General features: G+C 41.4%; 2 protein-coding genes across 3 annotated transcripts; one reads left to right on the top strand and one right to left on the bottom strand.

Annotated features, from left to right (window-relative positions):
• Positions 1-159: 159 nt before the first annotated feature.
• Positions 160-18072, bottom strand: c10hxorf58 (chromosome 10 CXorf58 homolog). The gene is made up of 9 exons (XM_071168210.1): positions 18031-18072; positions 17299-17371; positions 16811-16919; positions 15101-15195; positions 14805-14910; positions 5228-5359; positions 4852-5075; positions 3953-4112; positions 160-2959 (listed from the first exon to the last, which is right to left on the bottom strand). Exons 3-9 carry the CDS (start codon positions 16832-16834, stop codon positions 2720-2722), a joined length of 981 nt encoding a protein of 326 aa, XP_071024311.1. The 5' UTR covers positions 16835-16919; positions 17299-17371; positions 18031-18072; the 3' UTR covers positions 160-2719.
• On the top strand, positions 17576-26944 carry LOC139418611 (apolipoprotein O, a). Of its 2 annotated transcripts, XM_071168211.1 has the most exons (10): positions 17576-17631; positions 18807-18908; positions 19017-19136; positions 19757-19789; positions 25264-25318; positions 25447-25542; positions 25819-25910; positions 26104-26184; positions 26326-26411; positions 26690-26944. In XM_071168211.1, the coding sequence occupies exons 1-9, from the start codon at positions 17623-17625 to the stop codon at positions 26374-26376; spliced, it is 639 nt and encodes a 212-aa protein (XP_071024312.1). In that variant the 5' UTR covers positions 17576-17622; the 3' UTR covers positions 26377-26411; positions 26690-26944. The 2 variants fall into 2 exon arrangements, with proteins under 2 accessions (XP_071024312.1, XP_071024313.1); XM_071168212.1 differs by lacking the exon at positions 19757-19789.
• Positions 26945-26989: the final 45 nt, after the last annotated feature.

Here is a 26989-nt window from a genome sequence, read left to right as displayed (position 1 = left end):
AATTTCCGTGTATACGGGCTTTCTGTCCCACCTCGCAGGGCAAACAGAGAACTGACTTGTTCCTGACAAAGTTATTATAATATACTCTGACAGAAGTAGTTCCTGCTTCCGAGCCGGCCTGTCAGAGTAGAGACTGGGCGTTGTTTAAACTCACTCAGCCTATCGTTGATTGTTGGCCCCCGTGCTGGTCCCAGTCCCCTAGGCGCTTCAGCGGTCAGTCGTTGTAGTTGTGTAGAATATCTATGCGCCCATGCTCGATACAGTTATCACACCTGGCTCCTGTTATCTAACAAAATACAGTTTGTTCTCGCAACACTACGTTCTGAATGTGCCCTCACAACTCAATGCACAGTTCCTGTCTTCATGTTATTCTGTATTTTTCCATCATGAGAAAGGCCCATGGCCCTGAAACTGTTAACAATGTCTCAAGTCAGCTATGTTGCATAACACATACGCCCAAACAAGACAACAGCAAATAATATTCCATCACATATGATATGGTAACGGGCTATAGTGTATAACACAGAACCTCACACATTGCAGTGCAGTGACCGACGGTGCTAGTTAGCTCGTTATTAACATGGCTAGCTAAGCCAGCATCAACTTGGTTAACTTGCCGAAATAGGTCTTAAATACATTAACGGAAAGATAAATATATACAGTCACATTCGCTGTTGATATATGAACCCGTTTTCCAAAGACACTATTGTGTTGTACAGTTTTAAACCGTTTTTTATATACAGAGACAGGAGACACGACCCTGCACTCAGAATATCTGCAGGCAGACCAATTTCCCAAATAGGGGAGAAGCACTCAAAACCCACTAGTTGTTCTTTCAAAGAAAATAACACAAAATGGTAAGTCAGAAGACCTATCGTATTGCCAACCTTACTACAATGACAGCAAATATTATGAATTCAACAACACACAATGAAAGGAAACTTTATTTATTTCACACATTTTCCTGAAATGAATGGTTTCACCCACTACTCTACCCGCGAACTGCGCGTTCTTTGATATCTACATGGCGCGCGAGGTTGATGGAAACTACATTTTTACTTTGTCACACACATGTGGCCTTGAGCACTTACTCGATGTCTACTATAGTGGCCACTATAATAAAGCAAAAATAGAATGCCTGTGTCACGATCGTCGTATGGAGGGAACCAAAGCGCAGCGTGGTTAGAATACATTCTTCTTTATTGAATGAAGAACACTTAAACAACACGAACGTGACGCTATGATACCGTGTGCTGACACAGGCAACTACACAGACAATAACCCACGAAATACCCAAAGAGGATGGCTGCCTAAATATGGTTCCTAATCAGAGACGACGATAAACACCTGCCTCTAATTGAGAACCAATCTAGGCAACCATAGACCAACATAAACACCTAGATGAAAACAACCCCATAAATCTACAAAAAAAAACCTAGACAGTAACAAACACCCTAGAATGAGACAAAAACACACATATCACCCATGTCACACCCTGACCTAAAGAAAACAAAGAATACTAAGGTTGGGGCGTGACAGCCTGTTTGTTTCATGCTATTTCTACTTTAAAATGTGTTTTTTTCCCCCAAGTGCAATATTTAGATGTGTATGGTCACAAGCGTCCTATTATAAAGGCTGTCATGGGTAACTACAATATTAGTGTATTGTTTTTTTCTCAAGACTTGAGTGTCATTTGCAGGTAAGTCTAGGAAACAAATAACACCGGGTTGCTTTCTTTACATTTTTTAGCTGTGAGTTAGGTTCACATTAACCACTTTTTAATTTACACAACAGACTGATCATGTAGATCATATTCTTTGTTGTATAATTAGTTAAAACCTGCATTTCCCCCTAGCAGGGATTTTTTTTTTACAAGTGTCACCTTTTTGGGCCCTCACCAGTTTGCATCCCTGTCTTGGCACCATCGAGGTGCGGATGTTTACTTTCTACATTAGTTATTTTTCAGTTTCGTCCTAAGAACAGATTGTAGTGGTAAAATAAAAAGGGCTACATTTTTTGGTTCCATTTAGGCGAAATGGAATTCTAAGCGTCACTCCAGTCAGAGGCTCTGCGAACTTCAATTCCATTTATTTGCTATGGGCTCGCGCTAGTGTTCCAGTTTAGCCAACGTTATTTTGCCATTTGTCAGCATTGGGTGAATTTTGACTCTTTCTATTGTCCAGCCTAAGTCCAGACGGCAACATAAACGTTTGCCTTCTATTTGTATCCATTCCATGCAGTCATTAAAAGAGAGACAACCGGCAGAATTATGTCCAGAGCCTTCTCTTCCCTTCCACCTACACCTCACCAGAACACAACGCAGAAAGGTACTGGTACAGAACCGGTTACACATGCACAAAGCCCCACTGCTAGCAGGTGACACGTACTTCTCCAGCACCTGTGACGCCACCATAATAATCCAACCACTGCCACAAATGTAGCGGGAGAGAGAACAGCTGACAGGCTTGATCTTAGTTTTATGGCACAGTCTTCCAGTCTTATCGAGGCTACTGCTCTACCACCTGTAACACGAAAGCCCAGGCCTTAGGTTGAGGATTGTAGAATAGCCAGTCACAGCTGTAGGCTAATACACTGTAATTTACACAAGCATTTTTATTAGATTTGTGTGCAAAGCAAGAGAAGAGAAAATGAACAGCCATATAGGAGTGGGAAATGGTTTTTGGGTTAGGGTTAGTCTTGCTCAAGTTGAAGTTCTAGTTCAGGTGGATGGCACATTGTCCATATCATCCAGAGCAAGCTGTCTTGTCCACAAGCAGAGTTTCTCTGCTTCCTCTTCCCACTCAGAATCCGAGAGGGAATTCTCACTGGAGTCTTCCTCCAATCCCAATGGCCGAACTATCTGGGGTGCTTCAGGCTTTACAACACTTCCTTCCATGTCTTTCTCTTGCTCTCCTCTCTCTGGGTTGTGGTTTTTCTCTGTTGTTTCATTATTCTCATCCTGTAGAACGATGTAGAAATAAACTGATCAGGAATCGAGGCTATCTCTGCTATGTCCTGTTATCTACTGCACAGCGCTGATTGATCCCCCCCCCCCCCCCCAAAAAAAAACATCTGAGCAAGTACAATTTATGGTGTGTATATAAACTGAACAAAAAAATTGACGCAACATGTAAAGTGTTGGTCCCATGTTTCAAGAGCTTAAACAAAAGATCCCAGAAATTTTCCCACAGGAGGAAAAAAAAACAGAATTTCTCTCATTTTGTGCACAAATTTGTTTACATCGCTGTTAGTGAGCACTTGTCCTTTGCCAAGAAAATTCATCCACCTGACAGGTGTGGCATATCATGAAGCTGATTAAACAGCATGATCATTACACAGGTACTCCTTGTGCTGGGGACAATAAAAGGCATCTCTAAAATGTGCAGCTTTGTCACACAACACAGTGCCACAGATGTCTCAAGTTTTTAGGGGTGGAGTGCAATTGGCATGCTGACTGAAGGAATGTCCAACAGAGCTGTTGCCAGAGAACTGGATGTTCAGTTCTCTACCATAAACCACCTCCAATGTCATTTTAGAGAATTTGGCAGTACATCCAACAGGCCCCACAACCGCAGACCACGTGTATAGAGTCGTGTGTGTGAGTGGTTTTCTGATGTCAACATTGTGAACTGAGTGCCCCATGGTGGCAGTAAGGTTATGGAATGGGCAGGCATAAGCTACGGACAACGAACACAATTGCATTTTATCGATTGGCAATTTGAAAACTGTGACTTGATCCTGAAGCCCTTGTGAGGCCCATTTTCTTTAAAGATATCTGTGACCAACAGATGCATATCTGTATTCCCAGTCATGTGAAATCCATAGATTAGGGCCTAATGAATTTATTTCAATTGACAGATTTTCTCATATGAACTGTAACTCAGTGAAATCTTTGAAATTGTTTAATATTGCATTTATATTTTTGTTCAGTATATGTTTGATATAAACTCACCTTTGTTGTACCCCCAAGGATATACAGATGTCTCATGCGGGCAGCTGAGGTGCATGCACGGGCAGAGCGGCGAGTTGAGGGGAGGGGGGTGGAGCTAGTGGCAGGTTGTGAGGCATGGCGTGCTGTAGAAACCACAGAAGAGGGGGGAGCAGCAGGAGACCTAGGATCAAGTGAAGACTATTGCCATCATGATGCCATTTGTCATGAGTAGGAAACCCACAGTTACTCAAGTAATGTGTATATACACTGAGTGTAGAAAACATTATGAACACCTGCTCTTTCCATGACAGACTGACCAGGTGAAAGCTATGATCCCATATTGAGGCCGTCATTGTAAATAAGAATTTGTCCTTATTAACTGACTTGCCTTAAATCCACTTCAATCAGTGTAGATGAAGGGGAGGAGACAGGTAAAACAAATATTTTTAAGCCTTGAGACCAGTTGAGAAATGGATTGTGTATGTGTGTCATTCAGATAGTGAATCGGCAAGTCAAAAGATTTAAGTGTTTTTGAATGGGGTATGATAGTAGGTGCCAGGTGCACCGATTTGTGTCAAGAACTAGGTTTTTCATGCTCAACCATTTCCTGTGTGCATCAAGAATGGTCCACCACCCAAAGGACAACCAGCCAGCTTGACACTGTGGGAAGCATTGGAGTCGACATGGGCCAGCATCCATGTGGAGCGCTTTTGACACCTTGTAGAATCCATGCCCTGACGAATGGAGGCTGTTCTGAGGGTAAAAGGCGATGTAACTCAATATTAAGGTGTTCTTAATGTTTTTTACACTCAGTGTATACAGTATATCTTCCTATTGTAAATGCAAGAAACCACAATAATGACCTAATACAGTAGGGAATCTCACTCATAGTGCCCTCCTGAGCTTGTCTTTATGCTTACCTGAGCATCCGAGGTGGGATTGCTCCTCCAATCAGAGGGCAAGGAATTTGAGGCGCTAACAGCAGCAGCTCTTGCCTTAGCCTGTCTGCCACAGTGCCCTTCCCGCCCACCTCCAAGCTATCCCACTGTAGGATGTTTCGTGACAGTCCTTGAAGAGAGAGAGACCTCCAAGTGTTCTCTCGCCCTCCAAGGTATGCAGGTAGCTCGTCAAGGTGACTTGAGTACTAAAATTATGGTACATACTAGTGCTGTCAGATTTGTCTGGAAATCATGTCCATTGCATATGGTACAATTGTTTCATGTATGATGTAAAAGTATTGCTCTAAAATGCTCTGAATGTGAAGACTACTCTTATCAAAAATGTTCTCAATCTCACCTGCATAAAGTCCCTCATAGAGGTGATATAAGACGTGTCAGAAATCATTCTCCCTTGCCTCTGGATCTCATCAGCAATAATGTGATTGATGAATGTCCTATTTCCCATCATCCTGCAGGTGTCTGTTGTGGCCTACATGGAAGTACAAATAGGTTTAGATGATATGAGACATGTCGAACCAACTAAATCATCCACTTGTATTGACCACATCTTTGCTAATGCTGCAGAAATCTACTCAAAAGCAGTATCCATACCCATCAGATGTAGTGATCATATCTAGGAAAACCAGTTCCAAAGACTGGACCTAAAATAGGGCATAAGTGATCAGGATTTGCAATGATTCCTATGTTGAAGATATTAAAAATATTTGTTGGTCTGATGTGTGTAATGAGGAACATCCTGACGCTGCACTTGAAACATTTATGAAATTGCTTCTTCTGGTTACTGACAGGCATGCACCCATAAAGAAACTGACTGATAAAACTTCCAAATCCCCATGGATAGAAGATGATTGAAAAACTGTGGTTAAGAGAATGGCAAATAAGTCTAGCAATACAGCAGATTGGCAAAAATACAATAAATTGAGTAATCACGTAACTAAACTAAACAAAAAGAAGAAGAAACTACCGTAAAACTTCAATTAATAGCCCAGTCGTTTATTTTCTTAAATCACAGAACAAAACAGGTGCTTATTAGAGGCTGGCTTCTATTTGAGCCAGGTGTCTATTTCTTTAATGCACATAGCTTTTGCTCATTTGCATAGTTCATTGTTTAGTTCCAGCATTCACTTCCAGCAATTTAATGCATTTCTTAATTTATTGCACTAACGTGTTATCATTTACACACTGTGTCACATTTCTTTTGTCTTACTTTGACAAAAAAAATAAGAATATTGATTCTTGCTTTGACTGTGCATTTTCGTCAGTTCTTACTTTCGCCACTAGGCTGATTTCTGGGGGTCTACTCCTAAAGTTGACTTTTTGTGCTTCACAGTTAGCTAGTAGTTCTCAGCTGTTAGCAGCCAACGGCTAGCAGTTTCTTATTGCCGATAAAAACGGATGATTGCCATAATTTTTTGTTTGTTATTACTGAATTATTTAATATAACAAATCAAACATTTTAACCTTGCAAAAAAATCATGGTAATTCATGGTAACCTCGTAAACAATTCATTTATACCAAGCGCTTATTTGAAACAGGCGTTTATTTGCTGAATTGTGTGCCATTGCCCGGCTATCAAAAGGGACAGGCGGCTATTTGAGACTCAGTGTTTAATTGAAGTTTTACAGCATACTATAGAACAAAGATAAATGATAGCAAAAAGCTCTTGAGCAAATTCCAATTCTAAAAAGCTCTGGAGTACATTAAATTCTAGGCAGAAAAGCTAACTCAGCTCCAGGCTGATGGATCATTCATAACATAACCCTTTGAAATTGCCAACCACTTTAATAACTTTTTTTGTTGACAAGATTAGTCAGCTTGGGGATGACATGCAAACAACAAATGCTGAGCCTTCATATTCATGCATAACGGACCAAATAATGAAAGACGAGCCCTGTAGCTTTGAATTCCGCAAAGTTAGTTAGTGTGGAAGAGGTGAAAAAAGTATTGCTATCTAATAAATAAGGACAAACCATATGGAACCGACAACCAGGATGGTAAATTACCGAGGTTGGTAGCGGAATACATTACGACTCCAATTTGCCACATCTTCAATCTAAGCCTAGAAGGCGGAGTGTGCCCGGAGGGAGGCAAAGGTCATTCCGCTGCCCAAAATTAGCAAAGCACCCTTTAATGGTTCAAACAGCAGACCAATCAGCCTGTTAACGATGATTAGCAAACTTTTGGAAAAAATACAATGTTCTTTTACAGAAAACAAATTAACAACTTTCAGCATGCTTATAGGGAAGGGCACTCAAATAAATTGATAATAATAAGATTGTGGATGCTGTTTTGTTAGACTTCAGTGCAGCCTTTGACATCATTGATCATAACATATTGCTGAAACGTAGGTGTTATGGATTAACTTCCTCTGCCTATGTCATGGAAGGACAGTTACTGTACCTATCGAATAGAACAGAGGGTTTTATTTAATGGAAGCCTCTCTAATGCAAATTTAGTTGAGTGTGGTGTACCACAGGGCAGCCGGCTTGTACCATTATTGTTTTTTTTGTTTATTAATGACCTTCCACTGACCTTGAGTCAAGCCTGTGTGTCCATGTACGCTGACAACTCAATAGTATATACGTCGGCTGCAACAGTGAAATAAATGACTAACCTCCTAAACATAGAGATCTAGTCAGTTTTAGAATGGGTAGCAAGAAATAGGCTGGAGCTAAATATCTCAAAAACAAACTTCATCTGGATCTATTTTTGAATAATGCGGCTATTGAGTAAGTTGAAGAGACCTGACTGCTGGGTGGCACCGTAGCTAGGAATCTATCATGGAATCTATCAATCTATCAATCTATCAAAACATATAGAGTCAATGGTTACTAAAATGGAAAGAGGTCTGTCCATGATAAGGTGTCGCTCTGCTTTCTTGATATCTCAGTCAACCAGACAGGTCCTACATGCCTTAGTTTTGTGGCACCTGGACTACTGTCCAGTTCTATTCTACTTAGATGTACACAAAGGGAGAATGTCAATGACATGGATCTCTCCTGGCTCAAAGTTGAGGAGAGATTGACTGCATCACTATTGGTCTTTGTTTGAGGTGGTGATGTGTTGAAGGTACCAAACTCTCTGTTCAAGCTGTTGGCACACAGTTCAGACACTCATCTGTATCACACAAGACATGCAACCAGAGGTCTCTTCACAGTCCCCAGGTCCAGAACAGAGGCTGGAAAACACATGGTATTAAATAGATCCATGACTAAATGGAACTCTTTGTCACCGCAGGTTTCTCAAGCTAGCAATAAAACCAGAATAAAAAAAACAGATAAAAGAACACCTTACAGCACGACAGGGACTGTGAAGAGACACACAGGCATTTTTATGCATCTTGCATTGTATTATGTATTGTATTACAGTGCATTCGGGAAGGATTCAGACCCCTTGACTTTTTCCACATTTTGTAACGTTACAGCCTTATTCTAAAATGGAATAAATAAAAAGAAAATCCTCATCAATCTACACACAATACCTCATAATGACAAAGTAAAAACAATTTTTTGTCTAATATATAAAAAATGTATTTAAAAAATAACAACATATTTACATACTGTAAGTATTCAGACCCTTTGCTATGTGACTCGAAATTGAACTCAGATGCATCCTATTTCCATTGATCATCCTTGATGTTTCTACAACTTGATTGGAGTCCACATGTGGTTAATTTAATTTATTGGTGTCACGCCCTGACCATAGAGAGCCTTTTTATTCTCTATGTTGGTTAGGTCGGGGTGTGACTAGGGTGGGTAATCTAGGTTGTTTTTTTCTATGTTGGCCTGGTATGGTTCCCAATCAGAGGCAGCTGTTTATCGTTGTCTCTGATTGGGGATCATATTTAGGCAGCCATTTCCCCACTGTGTTTTGTGGGATCTTGTTTATGTGTAGTTGCCTGTGAGCATTCCATAGCTTCACGTATCGTTTGCTTTTTATTGTTTTGTGCGTTTCACAAATAAAAAGATGTGGAACCCATATCACGCTGCGCCTTGGTCCGAATGTTATTTAGACAATCGTGACAATTGGACATTATTTGAAAAGGCACACACCTGCCTATATAAGGTCCCACAGTTGACAGTGCAAGTCAGAGTAAAAACCAAGCAATGAGGTTGAAATAATTGTCCGTAGAGCTCCTAGACAGGATTGTGTCGAGGCACAGATCTGGGGAAAGGTACCAACAAATTTCTGAAGCATTGAAGGTCCCCAAGAACACAGTGGCCTCCATCATTCTTAAATGGAAGAAGTTTGGAACCACCAAGACTATCCAAACTGAACAATTGGGGGAGAAGGGCCTTGGTCAGGGAGATGACCAAGAACACGATGGTCACTGTGACAGAGCTCCAGAGTTCCTCTGTGGAGATGGGTAAACCTTTCAGAATGACAACCATCTTTGCAGCACTCCCCCAATCAGGCCTTTTTGGTAGAATGGCCACATGACAGCCCGCTTGGAAGTGTCTAAAGGACACTCAGACCATGAGAAACAAGATTTTCTGGTCTGAAGAAACCAAGATTGAACTATTTGGCCTGGAGGAAACCTGGCACCATCCCTACGGTGAAGCATGATGGTGGCAGCATCATGCTGTGGGGATATTTTTCAGCGGCACGGACTGGGAGACTGGTCAGGATCGAGGGAAAGATGAAAATAACAAAGTACAGAGAGATCCTTGATGAAAACCTGCTCCAGAGAGGTTCACCTTCCAACAGGACAACGACCCTAAGCACACAGCCAAGACAATGCAGGAGTGGCTTCGAGACACGTCTCTGAATGTCCTTGAGTGGCCCAGCCAGAGCCCAGACTTGAACCCAATGAGACATCTCTGGAGAGATCTGAAAATAGCTGTGCAGCGACGCCACCTGACAGAGTTTGAGAGGATCTGCAGAGAAGAATGGGAGAAACTCCCCAAATACAGGTGTGCCAAGCTTGTAGCGTCATACCCAAGAAGACTCGATGCTGTAATCACTGCCAAAGGTGCTTCAACAAAGTACTGAGTGCAGGGTCTGAATACTTACAGAGGGGCAAAAAAGTATTTAGTCAGCCACCAATTGTGCAAGTTCTCACACTTAAAAAGATGAGAGAGGCCTGTAATTGTCATCATAGGTACACTTCAACCATAACAGACAAAATGAGAAAAAAAATCCAGAAAATCACATTGTAGGATTTTTAATGAATTTATTTGCAAATTATGGTGGAAAATACGTTTTTGGTCAATAACAAAAGTTTATCTCAATACTTTGTTATATACCCTTTGATGGCAATGACAGAGGTCACACGTTTTCTGTAAGTCTTCACAAGGTTTTCACACACTGTTGCTGGTATTTTGGCCCATTCCTCCATGCAGATCTCCTCTAGAGCAGTGATGTTTTGGGGTTGAGATCTGGAGACTGGCTAGGCCACTCCAGGACCTTGAAATGCTTCTTACGAAGCCACTCCTTCGTTGCCCGGGCGGTGTGTTTGGGATTATTGTCATGCTGAAAGACCCAGCCACATTTCATCTTCAATGCCCTTGCTGATGGTAGGCTTTGTTACTTTGGTCCCAGTTCTCTGCAGGTCATTCACTAGGTCCCCCCGTGTGGTTCTGGGATTTTTGTTCACCGTTCTTGTGATCGTTTTGACCCCACGGGGTGAGATCTTGCGTGGAGCCCCAGATCGAGGGAGATTATCAGTGGTCTTGTATGTCTTCCATTTCCTAATAATTGCTCCCACAGTTGATTTCTTCAAACCAAGCTGCTTACCTATTGCAGATTCAGTCTTCCCAGACTGGTGCAGGTCTACAATTTTGTTTCTGGTGTCCTTTGACAGCTCTTTTGTCTTGGCCATAGTGGAGTTTGGAGTGTGACTGTTTGAGGTTGTGGACAGGTGTCTTTTATACTGATAACAAGTTCAAACAGGTGCCATTAATACAGGTAACGAGTGGAGGACAGAGGAGCCTCTTAAAGAAGAAGTTACAGGTCTGTGAGAGCCAGAAATCTTGCTTGTTTGTAGGTGACCAAATACTTATTTTCCACCATAATTTGCAAATAAATTCATAAAAAATCCTACAATGTGATTTTCTGGATTTTTTTTCCTCATTTTGTCTGTCATGGTTGAAGTGTACCTATGATGACACTTACAGGCCTCTCTCGTCTTTTTAAGTGGGAGAACTTGCACAATTGGTGGTTGACTAAATACTTTTTTGCCCCACTGTATGTAAATGTGATATTTCAGGTTTTTATTAGCAAAAATGTATAAAAACCTGTTTTTGCATTGTCATTGTGGGGTATTGTGTGTAGATTGATGAGGGTGAATAAAAAAATATATATATATTTTAGAATAAGGCTGTAATGTAACAAAGTGTGGAAAAAGTCAAGTGGTCTGAACAATTTCTGAATGCACTGTAAGTAAGTGATACGTGGTTGGGATACGACTGTGATATGTGGTTGTCTCGCCTGGCTATCTTAAGATGAACACCCAAGCTGTGGGTCGCTCTGGATGGGAGCGTCTTCTGAATGGCTAAATTGTAATGTAAATGTAGTGATATGTATGTTTGTATATTTATGTATATTATGTATTTTATTTGTTGTGTTGTTTCCTGTTTGGACCCCAGGAAGAGTAGCCGCTGCCGAGGAAGAAGCTAATTGGGGATACTAATAAATAAATACAATTATACTATATGCTACATTACAGTTGAAGTCGGAAGTTTACATACACCTTAGCCAAATACATTAAAAATCATTTTTTTCACAATTCCTGACATTTATTCCTAGTAAAAATTCCCTGTCTTAGGTCAGTTTATTTTAAGAATGTGAAATGTTAGAATAATAGTAGAGAGAATGATTTATTTCAGCTTTTATTTCTTTCATCACATTCCCAGTGGGTCAGAAGTTTACATACACTCAATTAGTATTTGGTAGCATTGTCTTTAAATTGATTAACTTGGGTCAAACATTTCGGGTAGCCTTCCACAAGCTTCCCACAATAAGTTGGGTGAATTTTGGCCCATTCCTCCTGACAGTACTGGCGTAACTGAGTCAGGTTTGTAGGCCTCCTTGCTAGCACACGCTTTTTCAGTTCTGCCCACACATTTTCTATAGGATTGAGGTCACTGCTTTGTGATGGCCACTCCAATACCTTGACTTTGTTGTGCTTAAGCCATTTTGCCACAATTTTGGAAGTATGCTTGGGGTCCATTGTCCGGGGCGGCAGCGTAGCCTAGTGGTTAGAGCGTTGGACTAGTAACCGGAAGGTTGCAAGTTCAAACCCCTGAGCTGACAAGGTACAAATCTGTCGTTCTGCCCCTGAACAGGCAGTTAACCTACTGTCATTGAAAATAAGAATTTGTTCTTAACTGACTTGCCTAGTTAAATAAAACATTTGGAAAACCCATTTGCGACCAATAATTAGCTTCATGACTGATGTCTTTAGATATTGCTTCTATATATCCACATCATTTTCCTTCCTCGTGATGCCATCTATTTTGTGAAGTGCACCAGTCCCTCCTGCAGCAAAGCACCCCCACAACATGATGCTGCCACCCCCGTGCTTCACGGTTGGGAAGGTGTTCTACGGCTTGCAAGCCTCCCCCTTTTCTTCCAAACATAAGGATAGTCATTATGGCCAAACAGTTCTATTTTTGTTTCATCAGACCAGAGGACATTTCTCCAAAAAGTAGGGTCTTTGTCCCCATCTGCAGTTGCAAACTGTAGTCTGGCTTTTTTATGGCAGTTTTGGAGCAGTGGCTTCTTCCTTGCTGAGTGGCCTTTCAGGTTATGTCGATATAGGACTTGTTTTGCTGTGGATATAGATACTTTTGAACCCGTTTCCTCCAGCATCTTCACAAGGTCCTTTGCTGTTGTTCTGGGATTGATTTGTACTTTTCGCACCAAAGTATGTTCATCTCTAGGAGACAGAATGCGTGTCCTTCCTGAGCAGTATGACGGCTATGTGGTCCCATGGTGTTTATACTTGCATACTATTGTTTGTACAGATAAACATGGTACCGTCAGGCATTTGCAAATTGCTCCCAAGGATGAACCAGACTTGTGGAAGTCTACAATTGTTTTTCTGAGGTCTTGGCTGATTTCTTTAGATTTCCCCATGATGTCAAGCAAAGAGGCACTGGGTTTGAAGGTAGGCCTTGAAATACATCCACAGGTACACTTCCAATTGACTCAATTTATGTCAATTAGCCTTTCTGAAGCCTCTGAAGGCTTTCTGGAATTTTCCAAGCTGTTTAAAAGGCACAGTCAACAGTATGTAAACTTCTGACCCACTTGAATTGTGATACAGTGAATTATAAGTGAAATAATCTGTCTGTTAACAATTGTTGGAAAAATTACTTGTGTCATGCAAAATAGATGTCCTAACCGACTTGCCAAAACTATAGTTTGTTAATTAACAAGACATTTGTGGAGTGGTTGAAAAACAAGTTTTAATGACAACCTAAGTGTATGTAAAGTTCAGATTTCAACTGTATATAGTTTGTGACAGCACGGGCAGCGCCATTGAGGCTATCTTTAATCTAAAGTGTAATGCGCCATGCTCTACCAACTGAGCTACAGAGGACCCATATGTGGGTAGTGGACAAGTGCACACTTCAGGAAAAAGTGTAAAGTATTGAGATTCATAGACAGCAGGGGGGCTTCAACCCCCCAAGAGCACAAACATTGACATCTGTTTGACAACACCATAGATGTCAATAATGTACTTTGTTGTACATTGTGGACGACAGGAAAAGGAGGACCGAGCACGCCCCGATTCTCATCGACGGGGCTGTAGTCGAGCAGGTTGAGAGCTTCAAGTTCCTTGGCGTCCACATCACCAACAAACTAACATGGTCCAAGCACACCAAGACAGTCGTGAAGAGGGCACGACAAAACCTATTCTAAACTCTTCCTACATGTACACAATTACCTCGACACCGGTGCCCCCGCACATTGACACATTGACTCTGTACCGCTACCCCCTGTATATAGCCCCGCTATTGTTATTTACTGCTGCTCTTTAGTTATTTGTTATTCTTATATCTTACTTTTTTTTGTGGTATTTTCTTAAAACTGCATTGTTGGTTAAGGGCTTGTAAGTAAGCATTTCACTGTAAGCTCTACACCTGTTCTATTCGGTGCATGTTACAAATCAAATTTGATTTGATTTGTACTGTACTGTATTGTGTTCTAATGTACTGTGCTCTACTGTACCCTAATTTACTGTTCTGTACTGTGCTCTAGTGTACTGTACTTTACCCTACTGTACTTTACCCTTACAAATTGTAGGACCCATGGACTCTTGATCTAGTGGTCTTGGTCTTGAGACCACTCAAGATCACATCAATTTGTTTTTTAACTTGTCATGGTCTCAACTCACTGGGTCTGGATCTTGGGACCAATGTCCTGGTATTAATCTTGGTCTTGGCTCCAAATCATAGGCAACCCAATTTGAAGAAGACAAAGCTCTTTGATCATTAGCTGATCACTCCCAACCCATAGGAATCCCCACCCAGTTGACTATTTTAAAATAGTGGAAGCCTTCAATGGCTTATTTAAAGGTTTAGAAAATCAGGTTAAAAGTAATGTTTTTACTATTTTGTTAATTTGGTATGCAAATACAATGTATTAAATTAATCTGTAATAGGTTCATCAAAACGATAACTACTGTGCATTATTCTCTCTTTATTGCAACTTTGTCACAGTTTCAGTAGTTTCACAGTTTCAGTTTCACACATTTAGTGGGGTGGTAAGCAATTCAGGTAAAATGTCAAATATGCAACACAAAATATGTGTGTGTGTATTATATGATGTATGTTGGAAGACTTGTGCTGGACATTTAGGAGGAATAGGTTACAAAAAATATATATTTCAACCCCCAATTTATACCTCTTATGTAGAATGACCCATACAGTATATTATGAAAGGTGAAATGTCTCTCTCAGGCTTACCTGATTAGATGGTCGGAACACTCTTTTCCCAGAAATATATTGTCTTCCTCCTCCAAGGTGGAAGATCTTGAAGACAATCACTGGAGGAAACTGGGAACCTGAAAATCTATCAGCCAAAGAACAAAAACAGGCCCATTACTGTGTTAGTGAGGTTTAGCATGCAATTTGGTATTTTTGAATAGAACTACATCCACATGCTTTTTACTGTCAGCATTTTAATTTGAATTTACCAGACAATCTTTACACTTGTTGAGACCATAGCAGCAAAATGGGTATTAGGTCTACAGATGGGGTACCTGAATCTGACCTTGCAGTGCATGCTTGGATCTCTGACCAGATCAGCTTCTCTGGGGCTGAGTTGGCGGAGAATAGCAGGTGCAAGACAGTGCTCCTGAACAGTACCATGACAAAAACAAATGACTCACTTTCTAGCCCACTTATAGTGCCTTGCAAAAGTATTCATCCCCCTTGGCGTTTCACAAATTGGTGAAGTGAAATGTAAAAAATAACTTGTTTAAAAAAAATCAAAAAAATTAAAAACTGAAAAGCGGTGGGTGTATATGTATTCACCCCCTTTGCTATAAAACCCCTAAATAAGATCTGGTGCAATCAATTACCTTCAGAAGTCACATAAAGTCCACCTGTGCGCAATCTACGTGTCACATGATCTGTCACATGATCTCAGTATATAAGCAAGCGGCACCATGAAGACCAAGGAGCTCTCAAAACAGGTCAGGGACGAAGTTGTGGAGAAGTACAGATCTGGGTTGGGTTATAAAAAAATAACAGAAACTTTGAACATCCCACGGAGCACAGTTAAATCCATTGTTAAAAATTGAAAGAATATGGCACCACAACAAACCTGCCAAGAGAGGGCCGCCCACCAAATCTCACAGACCAGGCAAGGAGGGCATTAATCAGAGGCAAAAAAGAGACCAAAGCTAACCCTGAAGGAGCTGCAAAGATCCCCAGTGGAGATTGGAGTATCTGTCCATACAACCACTTTAAGCCGTACGCTCCATAGAGCTGGGCTTTATGGAAGAGTGGCCAGAAAAAAAGCCATTGCTTAAAGAAAAAAAATAGCAAACACGTTTGGTGTTTGCTAAAAGGCATGTGGGAGACTCCCCAAACATATGGGAGAAGGTTCTCTGGTCAGATGAGACTAAAATTGAGCTTTTTGGCCATCAAGGAAAACGCTCTGGCACAAACCCAACACCTCTCATCACCCTGAGAACATCATCCCCACAGTGAAGCATGGTGGTAGCAGCATCACGCTGTGGCGGTGTTTTTAATCATCAGAGACTGGGAAACTGGTCAGAGTTGAAGGAATGATGGATGGAGCTAAATACAGGGAAATTCTTGTGGGAAACCTGTTTCAGTCTTCCAGAGATTTGAGACTGGGACGGAGGTTCACCTTCGTCACATTTAAATGTCTTTGATTGGCCTTGTCAAAGCCCAGACCTCAATCCAATTTAGAATCTGTGGTATAACTTTAAAGATTGCTGTACACCAGTGGAACCATTCAACTTGAGGAGCTGGAGCAGTTTTGCCATGAAGAATGGGCAAAAATCCCAATGGCTAGATGTGCCAAGTTTATAGAGACATACCCCAAGAGACTTGCAGCTGTAATTACGTATTAACATTGGGGGGCTCAAGTTTTCAGTTTTTTAGTCTTATGTCTTGTTTGTTTCACACAAAAAATATATATATTTGCATCTTCAAAGTGTTGAGTATGTTGAGTAAATAAAATTATACAACCCCCCAAAAAAATATATTTTACTTCTAGGTTGTAAGGCAACAAAACAGGAAACATTCCAAGGGGGGTGAATACTTTCGCAAGCCACTGTACATAAGTGAACATCTGATATAATGATTATATCAGATTTTCACACAGCTCCCCTATAATTGAGTTCATATTAAGGCTATTTATCCTATGATCAATTTAAATCTGAATTGCAATGTTGTGTTGATGAGTAAGGCTGCCAGGCTTCAACTCAAGCACTCACAGCAGCACGAACAGTGAGCGACATCAGCTGGAAAAGTCTTCTGTCTTGGTGAGACCTCCAGTATTTCTGGATCTTCTTCGCGGAAAATACACGCTCCTCTTGATTGAATCTGAATGATGTAAATTCACAATCAGAGACTCAGAATATATCAAGGTCAGACATTTAACAACAGAAGCAGACTATCATGTGCGAGGCCTCGTCTTGTACAATTAATCTACGAACCGGTCCCATACCCATATTCCATTTTCCACTCCAGCAATGCTGTTTTCTCTGCCTGTGTTGTATCTTGTTAGAGACGAGTTGCTAAGGGACGATTAGAATACTAACCTCACCAGCCAGTAAAGACACATTTCCTGAGCTAATCAGAGTGTTGGTGCTATACGGAATCGTTGCGACGCCCATACCCTAACTCCTACCCTTAGCCTAACTTTAACCTTAATCCTTTCCTAACCCTAACCATTTTAAATCGGTTAGGGACCCTTCCTTACCTTAATCATTTTCAATGTCAACTTCAATGAGGATAGGGATGTCCCAAGGATCCCAGATAGCATTGGAAAAAGCGTGCAAAAAAATGTACAAACTGATTGTCGACATTTGCATTCTTATGTGTTAATAACGTGTTTATTAACAAATAGCTTATTATCAAGTAATTATCTGGTTAGTCATTGGCCTTATTTTGAGAACACCGGCCTATGAGATGATGAGCTGAGGGAAGATAGCGAGTTTCGGATTGGAATGCGACCTGAGGCGCAGCATGTTCCCTTTCGGACACCGTACGTACTCGAAGCTTGGCACGGTAAAAAAAAAGGATCATGTACAAGGTGAGAATAGAAACTTTATGTACTACGTAATAACTTAATGTTAGGAAATTTATTTATTTCCGATTCAGTTCACACTGAGTTATGTGTTTTATTAATTTACTGTTTTAGTTGAATAGCGATCTGTTTCAATAAAATTAAGGGGAATCGATCCCCCGGTGAAGCACAGAGGGCGTAAGGACAGCGAGCAAGACACCATGATTATCAAGGGCATTGCATTAAATGCATAACACAGTATATATTTTTCTTCATTGTGTCGGAGTCATTCATACTGATACTTAGAGTTTCTGGCGCTCTGTCTCTTGTCACTCATGCATAGCCAACTAAAGTCGAAAGTAAGAAAACTCCGCTAGTTTTTCACACGCGTTCGGGCTGAGTTTACCACACTCTGTAGGTCCTTACTTGGTCAATCCACGGGGTACTTGAGGAGACTCATGAGAGCATATGAAGGGGTACTCTGGGCAGAACAAAATTCAGTTGGTGGTACAGTAACCGAAAACGTTTGGGAACCACTGCTTTAGGCTAGAAGTTCATGAACTAGACAGACACTCGATATACCGGTATTGTCACATGCCTACTTAATGGGATGAAGAATATACTCTTTTTTTTTTTACACTAGATGGCGACATTGATCTTCTGTAAGACTTAAGGGCCACAATTCTCAATTCCATTACAACTTCTAGCTTCTACTCTTTTGGTGTTTCCAGGTGTGAATGTACTGCTTGACAGGTGAAATTTCCAACATTGTGATGGCCTCACTAGGTAATAGCCTGGCGGACTCGATTCACGTTACTCACAGCGAGACCTACCATCTTCGCGTGAAAAGTTGTAGACCAAACTGCAAATTTACACCTGAGACTTACCCCAGTGTTTTACCAAAAAGGCTCAGTGGAACTGCTTTGACTGTGCTTGGTACTTTTCAGCTGGCATTTTAAATAACAATGGCTAACTGTGAACATGGGTTTACACGTTCCACGGTTAACACCTTCTCACAAAGCAACTGTCTTGATGATGCAGAGGTTGTTGATTCCACTCACCCCAAGTCTTGTGTCAAACACAGTTCCCGAAAAATAACACTTGAGCTTACGTTAACGTAAACGCTGGCCACAACACGGGTGTGGGTTAAGTCTCAGATGGAAATGCCCCATTGATGTCCCAGTCATCCTGTGTCTTCCCAGGTAGCAGGTGTGGCTGCTGTGCCTGGAACCCTATGCCTGATTTCAGGGACTGTGTTTGCTGCCACCAAGGATAATCCAAATGTCACCTTAAATACAGATGAGGTACCGCATTGTGCGCACAATCACACTTTCTGAAGTCTTTCAGCATACATCCAATCTGAGGCAAGCCCACATTGGGATGAGGTAACTGACCCATTTTGTTTGTTACAGCTCTCCCTCTACACTATACCGCAGCAGAAGTTCCGCTATGTGGAGCCGGAGATAGGGCACTTGGAGCAAGGTGTTACCACTCTAAGGAAACTGGCAGAGCCCTACACTACTTGGTGTCAGGTACATTGATAACCCTACTCACCTGTGAGCTACTGGGTGATAGTAATTATTTCCTCTGTTAGGAACAGTCTTTTCTATCCGAAAAATAAGGACAGTTGTTGGGTGTTTGTTTAGATATGCAACTCCAGGCAAGATTCATAATGTCTGATACCCCATCCTCACTCCAAAATACCTTCACATGGCCACTGTAATGTGAAATGTTTTTGCCCTGCTTTACATTATCATCCCAGCTGCTTTTGCGTATTTTACAATGCACCCCTGCAAAGATGTACTGTGATTAGTTGTGACTGGTAAATATTAACCACAGTAGGTCTCACTAATATCAATTCGTCTTTTTTTTCTCTTTGAGTATGAACAGTACTTATTTTCCCAGAGACCAGTTAATATTTACTGGTATTCCTTTGTGTCTAGAGCTATTATACATCCTGTTTCACAATGGCCAGTAAATCTGTACTGTGTTTCATCATGGCCAGTAAACATTTACTGTTGATTCCATGCTGCAATCAATAATCATTGCACGTGTTGAAATTATTTTGTCTATCTCCAATGAAGTGTTAGTCATTATTGTGCTGCTCTGCTTCTGCCCCTGTGATCACGCCAATGATCTGCTCCCCTTTCAGCAAACAAGCCATTCAGCAGTGGAAAATGTTCAGGTACTCCCCCATAGTCACTCACACATGATTAAAATCAAAACAAATCAAGCTTTATTTATACAATGCATTTCAGACATGGAATGCAACATAATGTGCTTTGCAGGGGGAAAAAACGAATAAAATACAATGAAAATAAAAGCTGAAATATTTACTGCACAACAAATATAAGATTAAAAAAAATGAATGACAAACTGAACAATTAAAAAAGACCCTAAGGAAAAGCAACGCTTAAAAAAATTGATATCTCTTTTGGGCTCCTGAGTGGCGCTTTGGTCTAAGGCCCTGCATCTCAGTGCTATAGGCGTCACTACAGACCCTGGTTTGATTCAAGGCTGTATCACAACCGACCGTGATTGGGAGTCCCATAGGGCGGCGCACAATTGGCCCAGCGTCATCCGGGTTTGACTGGGGTAGGCAGTCTTTGTAAACAAGAATTTGTTCTTAAATGACTTGCCTAGTTAAATAAAAAATATGTCCACAGTTTTGTATCAAACTTCTCATCAGGTCTTGCTTGACTGATACCCAGCCTAATATTGATTATCTTATCTTTGAAATATGCTGCAAACTCATCACATTTAGATGAGGAAAGTTCACATAGGTTTGCGGGGGTAGGATTTATCAGGCCATTAATGGTCAAGAAGAGCACTCAAATTATTCTGATTTAATAGTGATCAAGTTATACAAATGAGCCTGTCTGGCATTTCTAATTGCCTTGTGATAAATGCCAAGTTGCTCTCTCAGAATATCATAATGGACGTGCAACTTTGACTTTCTCCACATCCGCTCTGCAATTACTGCTTAATTGATTAGTTTTCTCACTCATCCAAGGGAATCTCCGTTTGGATGTGGCATTTTTCAACTTTACTGGAGCTATGGCATCAATGGTTGTCCTTAATTTGCTATTAAGGTTTTCAACTTAATCATCACAAGAGAAAGACAGAATAGGTGGTGGAGTATTGTTCATACACTCAATAAAATCTGTAGCAACTTCAGAGGTAAGATAGCGTTTCTTAATAATGCCCTTTGCTATGGGCAACAAGGTAGTGAAAAATCCACAGTGGTGATCAGATAAAGCAACATCAACAATAGAGGATACAGTGGGGCAAAAAAGTATTTAGTCAGGCACCAATTGTGCAAGTTCTCCCACTTAAAAAGATGAGGCCTGTAATTTTCATCATAGGTACACTTCAACTATGACAGACAAAATGAGGGAAACAAATCCAGAAAATCACATTGTAGGATTTTTTATGAATTTATTTGCAAATTATGGTGGAAAATAAGTATTTGGTCACCTACAAACAAGCAAGATTTCTGGCTCTCACAGACCTATAACTTTTTCTTTAAGAGGCTCCTCTGTCCTCCACTCGTTACCTGTATTAATGGCACCTGTTTGAAATTGTTATCAGTATAAAAGACACCTGTCCACAACCTCAAACAGTCACACTCCAAACTCCACTATGGCCAAGACCAAAGAGCTGTCAAAGGACACCAGAAACAAAATTGTAGACCTGCACCAGGCTGGGAAGACTGAATCTGCAATAGGTAAGCAGCTTGGTTTGAAGAAATCAACTGTGGGAGCAATTATTAGGAAATGGAAGACATACAAGACCACTGATAATCTCCCTCGATCTGGGGCTCCACGCAAGATCTCACCCCGTGGGGTCAAAATGATCACAAGAACGGTGAGCAAAAATCCCAGAACCACACGGGGGCTCCTAGTGAATGACCTGCAGAGAGCTGGGACCAAAGTAACAAAGCCTACCATCAGTAACACACTACGCCGCCAGGGACTCAAATCCTGCAGTGCCAGACGTGTCCCCCTGCTTAAGCCAGTACATGTCCAGGCCTGTCTGAAGTTTGCTAGAGAGCATTTGGATGATCCAGAAGAAGATTGGGAGAATGTCATGTGGTCAGATGAAACCAAAATATAACTTTTTGGTAAAAACTCAACTCGTCGTGTTTGGAGGACAAAGAATGCTGAGTTGCATCCAAAGAACACCATGCCTACTGTGAAGCATGGGGGTGGAAACATCATGCTTTGGGGCTGTTTTTCTGCAAAGGGACCAGGACGACTGATCCGTGTAAAGGAAAGAATGAATGGGGCCATGTATCGTGAGATTTTGAGTGAAAACCTCCTTCCATCAGCAAGGGCATTGAAGATGAAACGTGGCTGGATCTTTCAGCATGACAATGATCCCAAACACACCGCCCGGGCAACGAAGGAGTGGTTTTGTAAGAAGCATTTCAAGGTCCTGGAGTGGCCTAACCAGTCTCCAGATCTCAACCCCATAGAAAATCTTTGGAGGGAGTTGAAAGTCCGTGTTGCCCAGCAACAGCCCCAAAACATCCCTGTTCTAGAGGAGATCTGCATGGAGGAATGGGCCAAAATACCAGCAACAGTGTGTGAAAACCTTGTGAGGACTTACAGAAAACATTTGACCTCTGTCATTGCCAACAAAGGGTATATAACAAAGTATTGAGAAACTTTTGTTATTGACCAAATACTTATTTTCCACCATAATTTGCAAATAAATTCATTAAAAATCCTACAATGTGGTTTTCTGGAATTTTTTTCTCATTTTGTCTGTCATAGTTGAAGGGTACCTATGATGAAAATTACAGGCCTCTCTCATCTTTTTAAGTGGGAGAACTTGCACAATTGGTGGCTGACTAAATACTTTTTTGCCCCACTGTATGTCAACAGAAAGCCCCTTGGTAATAACCAGGGCCAGAATATGGACATGGTTATAGGTGGGCCCAGTAACATGTTTGAAAAAGTCCATAGTCTCTTTGTCAACATGAATATTCAAATCGCCCAACACAATGATTTTGTCACAGTTCTCAAGGACAATAGACAATAGTTCAGATAAATCAGTAAAGAAAGTGGGGCAGTGATTTGGTGGCCAATATAGCGTAATGGCCAGCACTGGTGGCTGCCATTTAAACAGTATAGCACGATGCTCAAAAGATCCAAAGTCGCCAAACGAAATGTCCTTACAGCTGAAAGCATTAGTAAAAAAAAAAAACCTGCAGTTAGGGTGAATCCTGTCTCTTTTAAAAAGTGATGGTTGCTCCCACAACAAATGTAAAAAATAGTCTGCAGGTACTCGTTCAGGGCAAAGAGTCGGCAGAAACGTTCCAAACCCCTTCGGTAGCAGGGAGGTGGCCAGAGATAATAATTATCTTCCCTGTGCTAGCGAGGGTGTTTAAAATTTTTTTGTAGTTCTCCCTCAGTTCCTCAAATCGCCTAAAACGAAGGTCATTAAAACCTACATGTGATGATGGTGTCAATATTGGAGTAGTTGGCCAGAACCGTGGGCAGGAGGGAGATGATGTCATGGACACGAACTCCTGGGTGAAAGTGGACCTTGGTCGGTCCACAGATCTAGCGGGGGGGGATCACTGGGCGGCCGCTGGCTGTTGCTATACACCCAGGCTCCGTGCTGATTCCCGGGGCTGGTAGGTCCGTCTCAAGCGAGGAAAAGCTGTTTGATAGCTGGATCACATCTTCTCGAATAGATGAAGGGTGGCCAGACTTCTTCCCCGATCTCCTACGCCTTGCGAGTGTCGTCTCCCATGGGCCGCAGAGTTGAGCTTAACATCTGTCTGTTGGGGGAAGGAAGGCCCTAAAAATTGTCAAAGACTCCAGCCACCTTAGTCATACTATTCTCTCTGCTAATGCACGGCAAGCGGTACCGGAGTGCCAATTCTAGGTTCAAGGGACTTCTAAACAGCTTCTACCACCAAGCCATAAGACTCCTGAACATCTAATCAAATGGCTACCCAGACTATTTGCATTCCCCCCACCCCACCCCCCTTTTATGCTGTTGCTACTCTCTGTTATTTTATATGCATAGTCACTTTAATAACTCTACCTACATGTACATATTACCTCAATTACCTCGACTAACCGGTGCCTCCGCACATTGGCTCTGTACCGGTGCCCCAGGTATATGGCCACGCTATTGTTATTTTACTGCTGCTCTTTGATTTGATTTGTGCCCAGGGTTGGTTAAAAACACTGGTGGGCTATCTCTGTTAGCGTTAGCCGTTAGCCTGCTCTGTTTTCACGATGGCTTGCATCTAACTGCTACTTAACAGGAATCCGGAACACAAACTTGCGGGTGACCGGGTCGCGGAATCTGTAGCAATACAAACTTTACCTCTGATTTGAAAACTTTTTCATAAAAATAACAAATTGAGTATAGACCGTACACCGTTCTGTTGTGCGCTTTGATGACACACACACAATCATCATAAACTCACAGAGAGGGATTGAGATTCAGCTGGTTAGTTGTTATGTCTAAAAGACTGGTAAAGTACTCTGTAATTTTTTTTTTTCAAACCCATTCAGCCTCTCCATTTTTGCTCGGCCAGGCTGTTCCATTTTTGCTCTAGAAGCTTCTGTTTGTGGCTGTGATCACTGCTTCTAAGTCACCCATCTGACCTTATGCCCCATTGGCTCCCTCAGTTAGGAGATAAGCAGCTCATTAACATACATCACATGTTTGTCAGTAAAGTGCAGTGGTTGGAACTATTGGTAGTTGCTCTTTTACAGTGCAGAATGTCTTTGCAACGTTTCAAGGGTACACAAAGTGCTGTTGGTTGATGTTTCAACTAGAGCTCCCTACTGGGTGACAAATTGACCTGTGCTTTAGGCTGTAAAACCCAATTTACAAATCGCGATTGTAAACAGTCAAATAAACCTTTGTATTGTAGGTAATTCTGACTCTATTGCAGGGTAAACAAAGACAGGTCTCTTCGTAGGCAAACAGAACTGTATGAGGGTTCTAAGGGCGTGGCAGTCCTACTGTAACCGGTTCTGTACCAGTACCTTTCTGTGTTGTGTTCTGGTGAGGTGTAGGTGGAAGGGAAGAGAAGGCGCTGGACACAATTCTGCCGGTTGTCTCTCTTTTAATGGCTGCATGGAATGGATACAAATGCAAGGCAAACTTTAATGCTGTCGTCTGGACTAACATGCACAAGTACGTTTGCCTCTCATCTCGCTTTGAGCAAACTGAGGAGTAAAAACATGGCTCCCGTTGATGACGACAACATCAACACAATTTAGAAAATAAATAAAATAAATAATCCTTGAAAGTAGTGTAATACATATCAAAATAACCATAAAATAATAAATGAAAATAAATATGAGAGATTTTCAGTCAAATACATAAAGTATATTTTACACCTGTTACACTACCACTAGTTATACTACCACTATAACAATCACAGTACAAACAATATAAAGCAATCACAAGTACACAGTAAACTTGAATTGAAGATTACTGAGCAAGAGCATATTTACTGTGAAATACCATATTATCATGTTATTAAATGTCAACTTGTTCTGTAACAATGAAAAATAAGCATTGATCCATTATTGAATGGCTCTGAAGGTGCAGAGATTGGGTGACATGAGCTGATGTACGTTACGTGTTCACTGTACTGTCCTCTTCTCCTGTGGGATTCAGGGTGCCATTGGACAAGTGAAGCCCAAGGTTGAAAGTGCCATCCAATTAGGAAATGGTAAGAGAACACACACCCCATGATACACATAAAGTGGACTCATTACTCATACACTGTAATGTACACCCATTTGTACAAATAGAATGTCCGTTTCAGTTTGGTAACAGAGTTACTTTCTGTTGTTTCAGAGACTTTCACTTTCCTGCAAAACCCTCCTGCTGAATTCTACCCCCGAGCTGGGGTCATTGGATTTGCTGGTATCCTTGGACTCTTTCTTGCAAGAGGTAAATACTGGGTGTAAGTTTTGGGTTTGGATGAAGAGTACCCTGTTTTTGATCTCAATTGTTTTAGGGGTTTTATCCACTTGTCCTTGTGCTAAGCAAGCACTCTGAGTCTCTGTGCCAGAGGCTGATCTAGAGGTAGAGCTGTAGTCTCCAGACCATACAAGGCTGGGGTACAAATCTCAAACCTACTGCTGCTTCCTGTTGCCCTCTCCAGGCTTCCTTTTCTTGTTTTTAATCTCCTTGAATATGGTCTATGTGACCCTCTCTGTCTTCTAGGCTCCAGGGTGAAGAAGCTGATCTATCCTACAGGACTGATGGCTGTGGGCTACACTATGTACTACCCCCAGCAAGCCGCATCAATCGCCAAGGTGAGTTAGCGTGTCAATACTGTATGTCAGGTGTTGTGTTTTTTTTTTACCTACTCGTGTGGGAGATAATGCATATTGTTCCATACCAAGACATAAGACGGTGTTGTAGGGTCATTCTTAATCCTGTGATGTTTGATTCTTAATGTATACTATTTTGCTTAAACCGATGTATCGGTTCCCCTCCTTCCCACAGAACACAGGAGACTCGTTGTACGATTTTGCCCTGCAGGGCTACGTTAACGTAGAGAAGGTGTTCAAGTCAGTGGAGGGGAAGGTGAGCTCATCTTGTAAGGTCAAAAACTAGTTTGATCCTGAGGATGGAGATGGTACAGAGTTACTGTGCAGATCAATGCAGATTATTTGGAATGGGTTGACCAGTCTGAATTTTCACATCCTACCATGAATCCTTCCACAGCCAATGAAAAAAGAGAAACCAGAGGAAAATAAACCAGAAGAAACCAGATGAGAAGAGCTGCAGAGGCCAAACCATGATCGCAGCAGGTACAACAAACCTGAACATTTTCGCACAATAACAGCCTGCCAGCACCCAACACTTTAATCATTGCCCTAGTGGTCAACCTGCAGGCTTATGTAACACCCCAATAACTTGGCACAAAATGTTGTCAATTCATTATAAATCCTTTTATAGTAACATTTATGCCAACTTTAAGATATTTTTGGGGGAAAGCAGAGAACAAACTAGTGTACTTTTCATATCAGGTGCTAATGCTAGCAAAGTCTTGTCGATAAAAGGCTAACAATGAGTTCTCTCTTTTCAGATACTAGGATCGTGACAACAAAACAAGATTAGCAGTCTTCCCAGGTCCTCCCAATGTATGCTACCATAAGTCATGGTTAGGCTCGCTCCCATTTGCGACTAATGACCAGCTTTTGCACTAGCCTTTCTCTCTGGCATTTACCCAGGAGGGGGCAGGACCTATCACAAAAGTTTTAAACTTTATGTATTGAAGGTTCAGCTTTGTGATTTGAATGTATTTATGTAGACCGGAATAAAATCTATATTGTACGATCTATATTGACAGCATTGATTTAAAAATAAAAGGCCACCGAAAACTGTA

This window comes from Oncorhynchus clarkii, chromosome 10, assembly GCF_045791955.1.
Source record: "Oncorhynchus clarkii lewisi isolate Uvic-CL-2024 chromosome 10, UVic_Ocla_1.0, whole genome shotgun sequence".
In the NCBI taxonomy this organism is placed as follows: Eukaryota; Metazoa; Chordata; class Actinopteri; order Salmoniformes; family Salmonidae; genus Oncorhynchus; species Oncorhynchus clarkii.
Note: the sequence above shows the minus strand (reverse complement) of the source record. Positions and strands in the feature narration are given on the sequence as shown.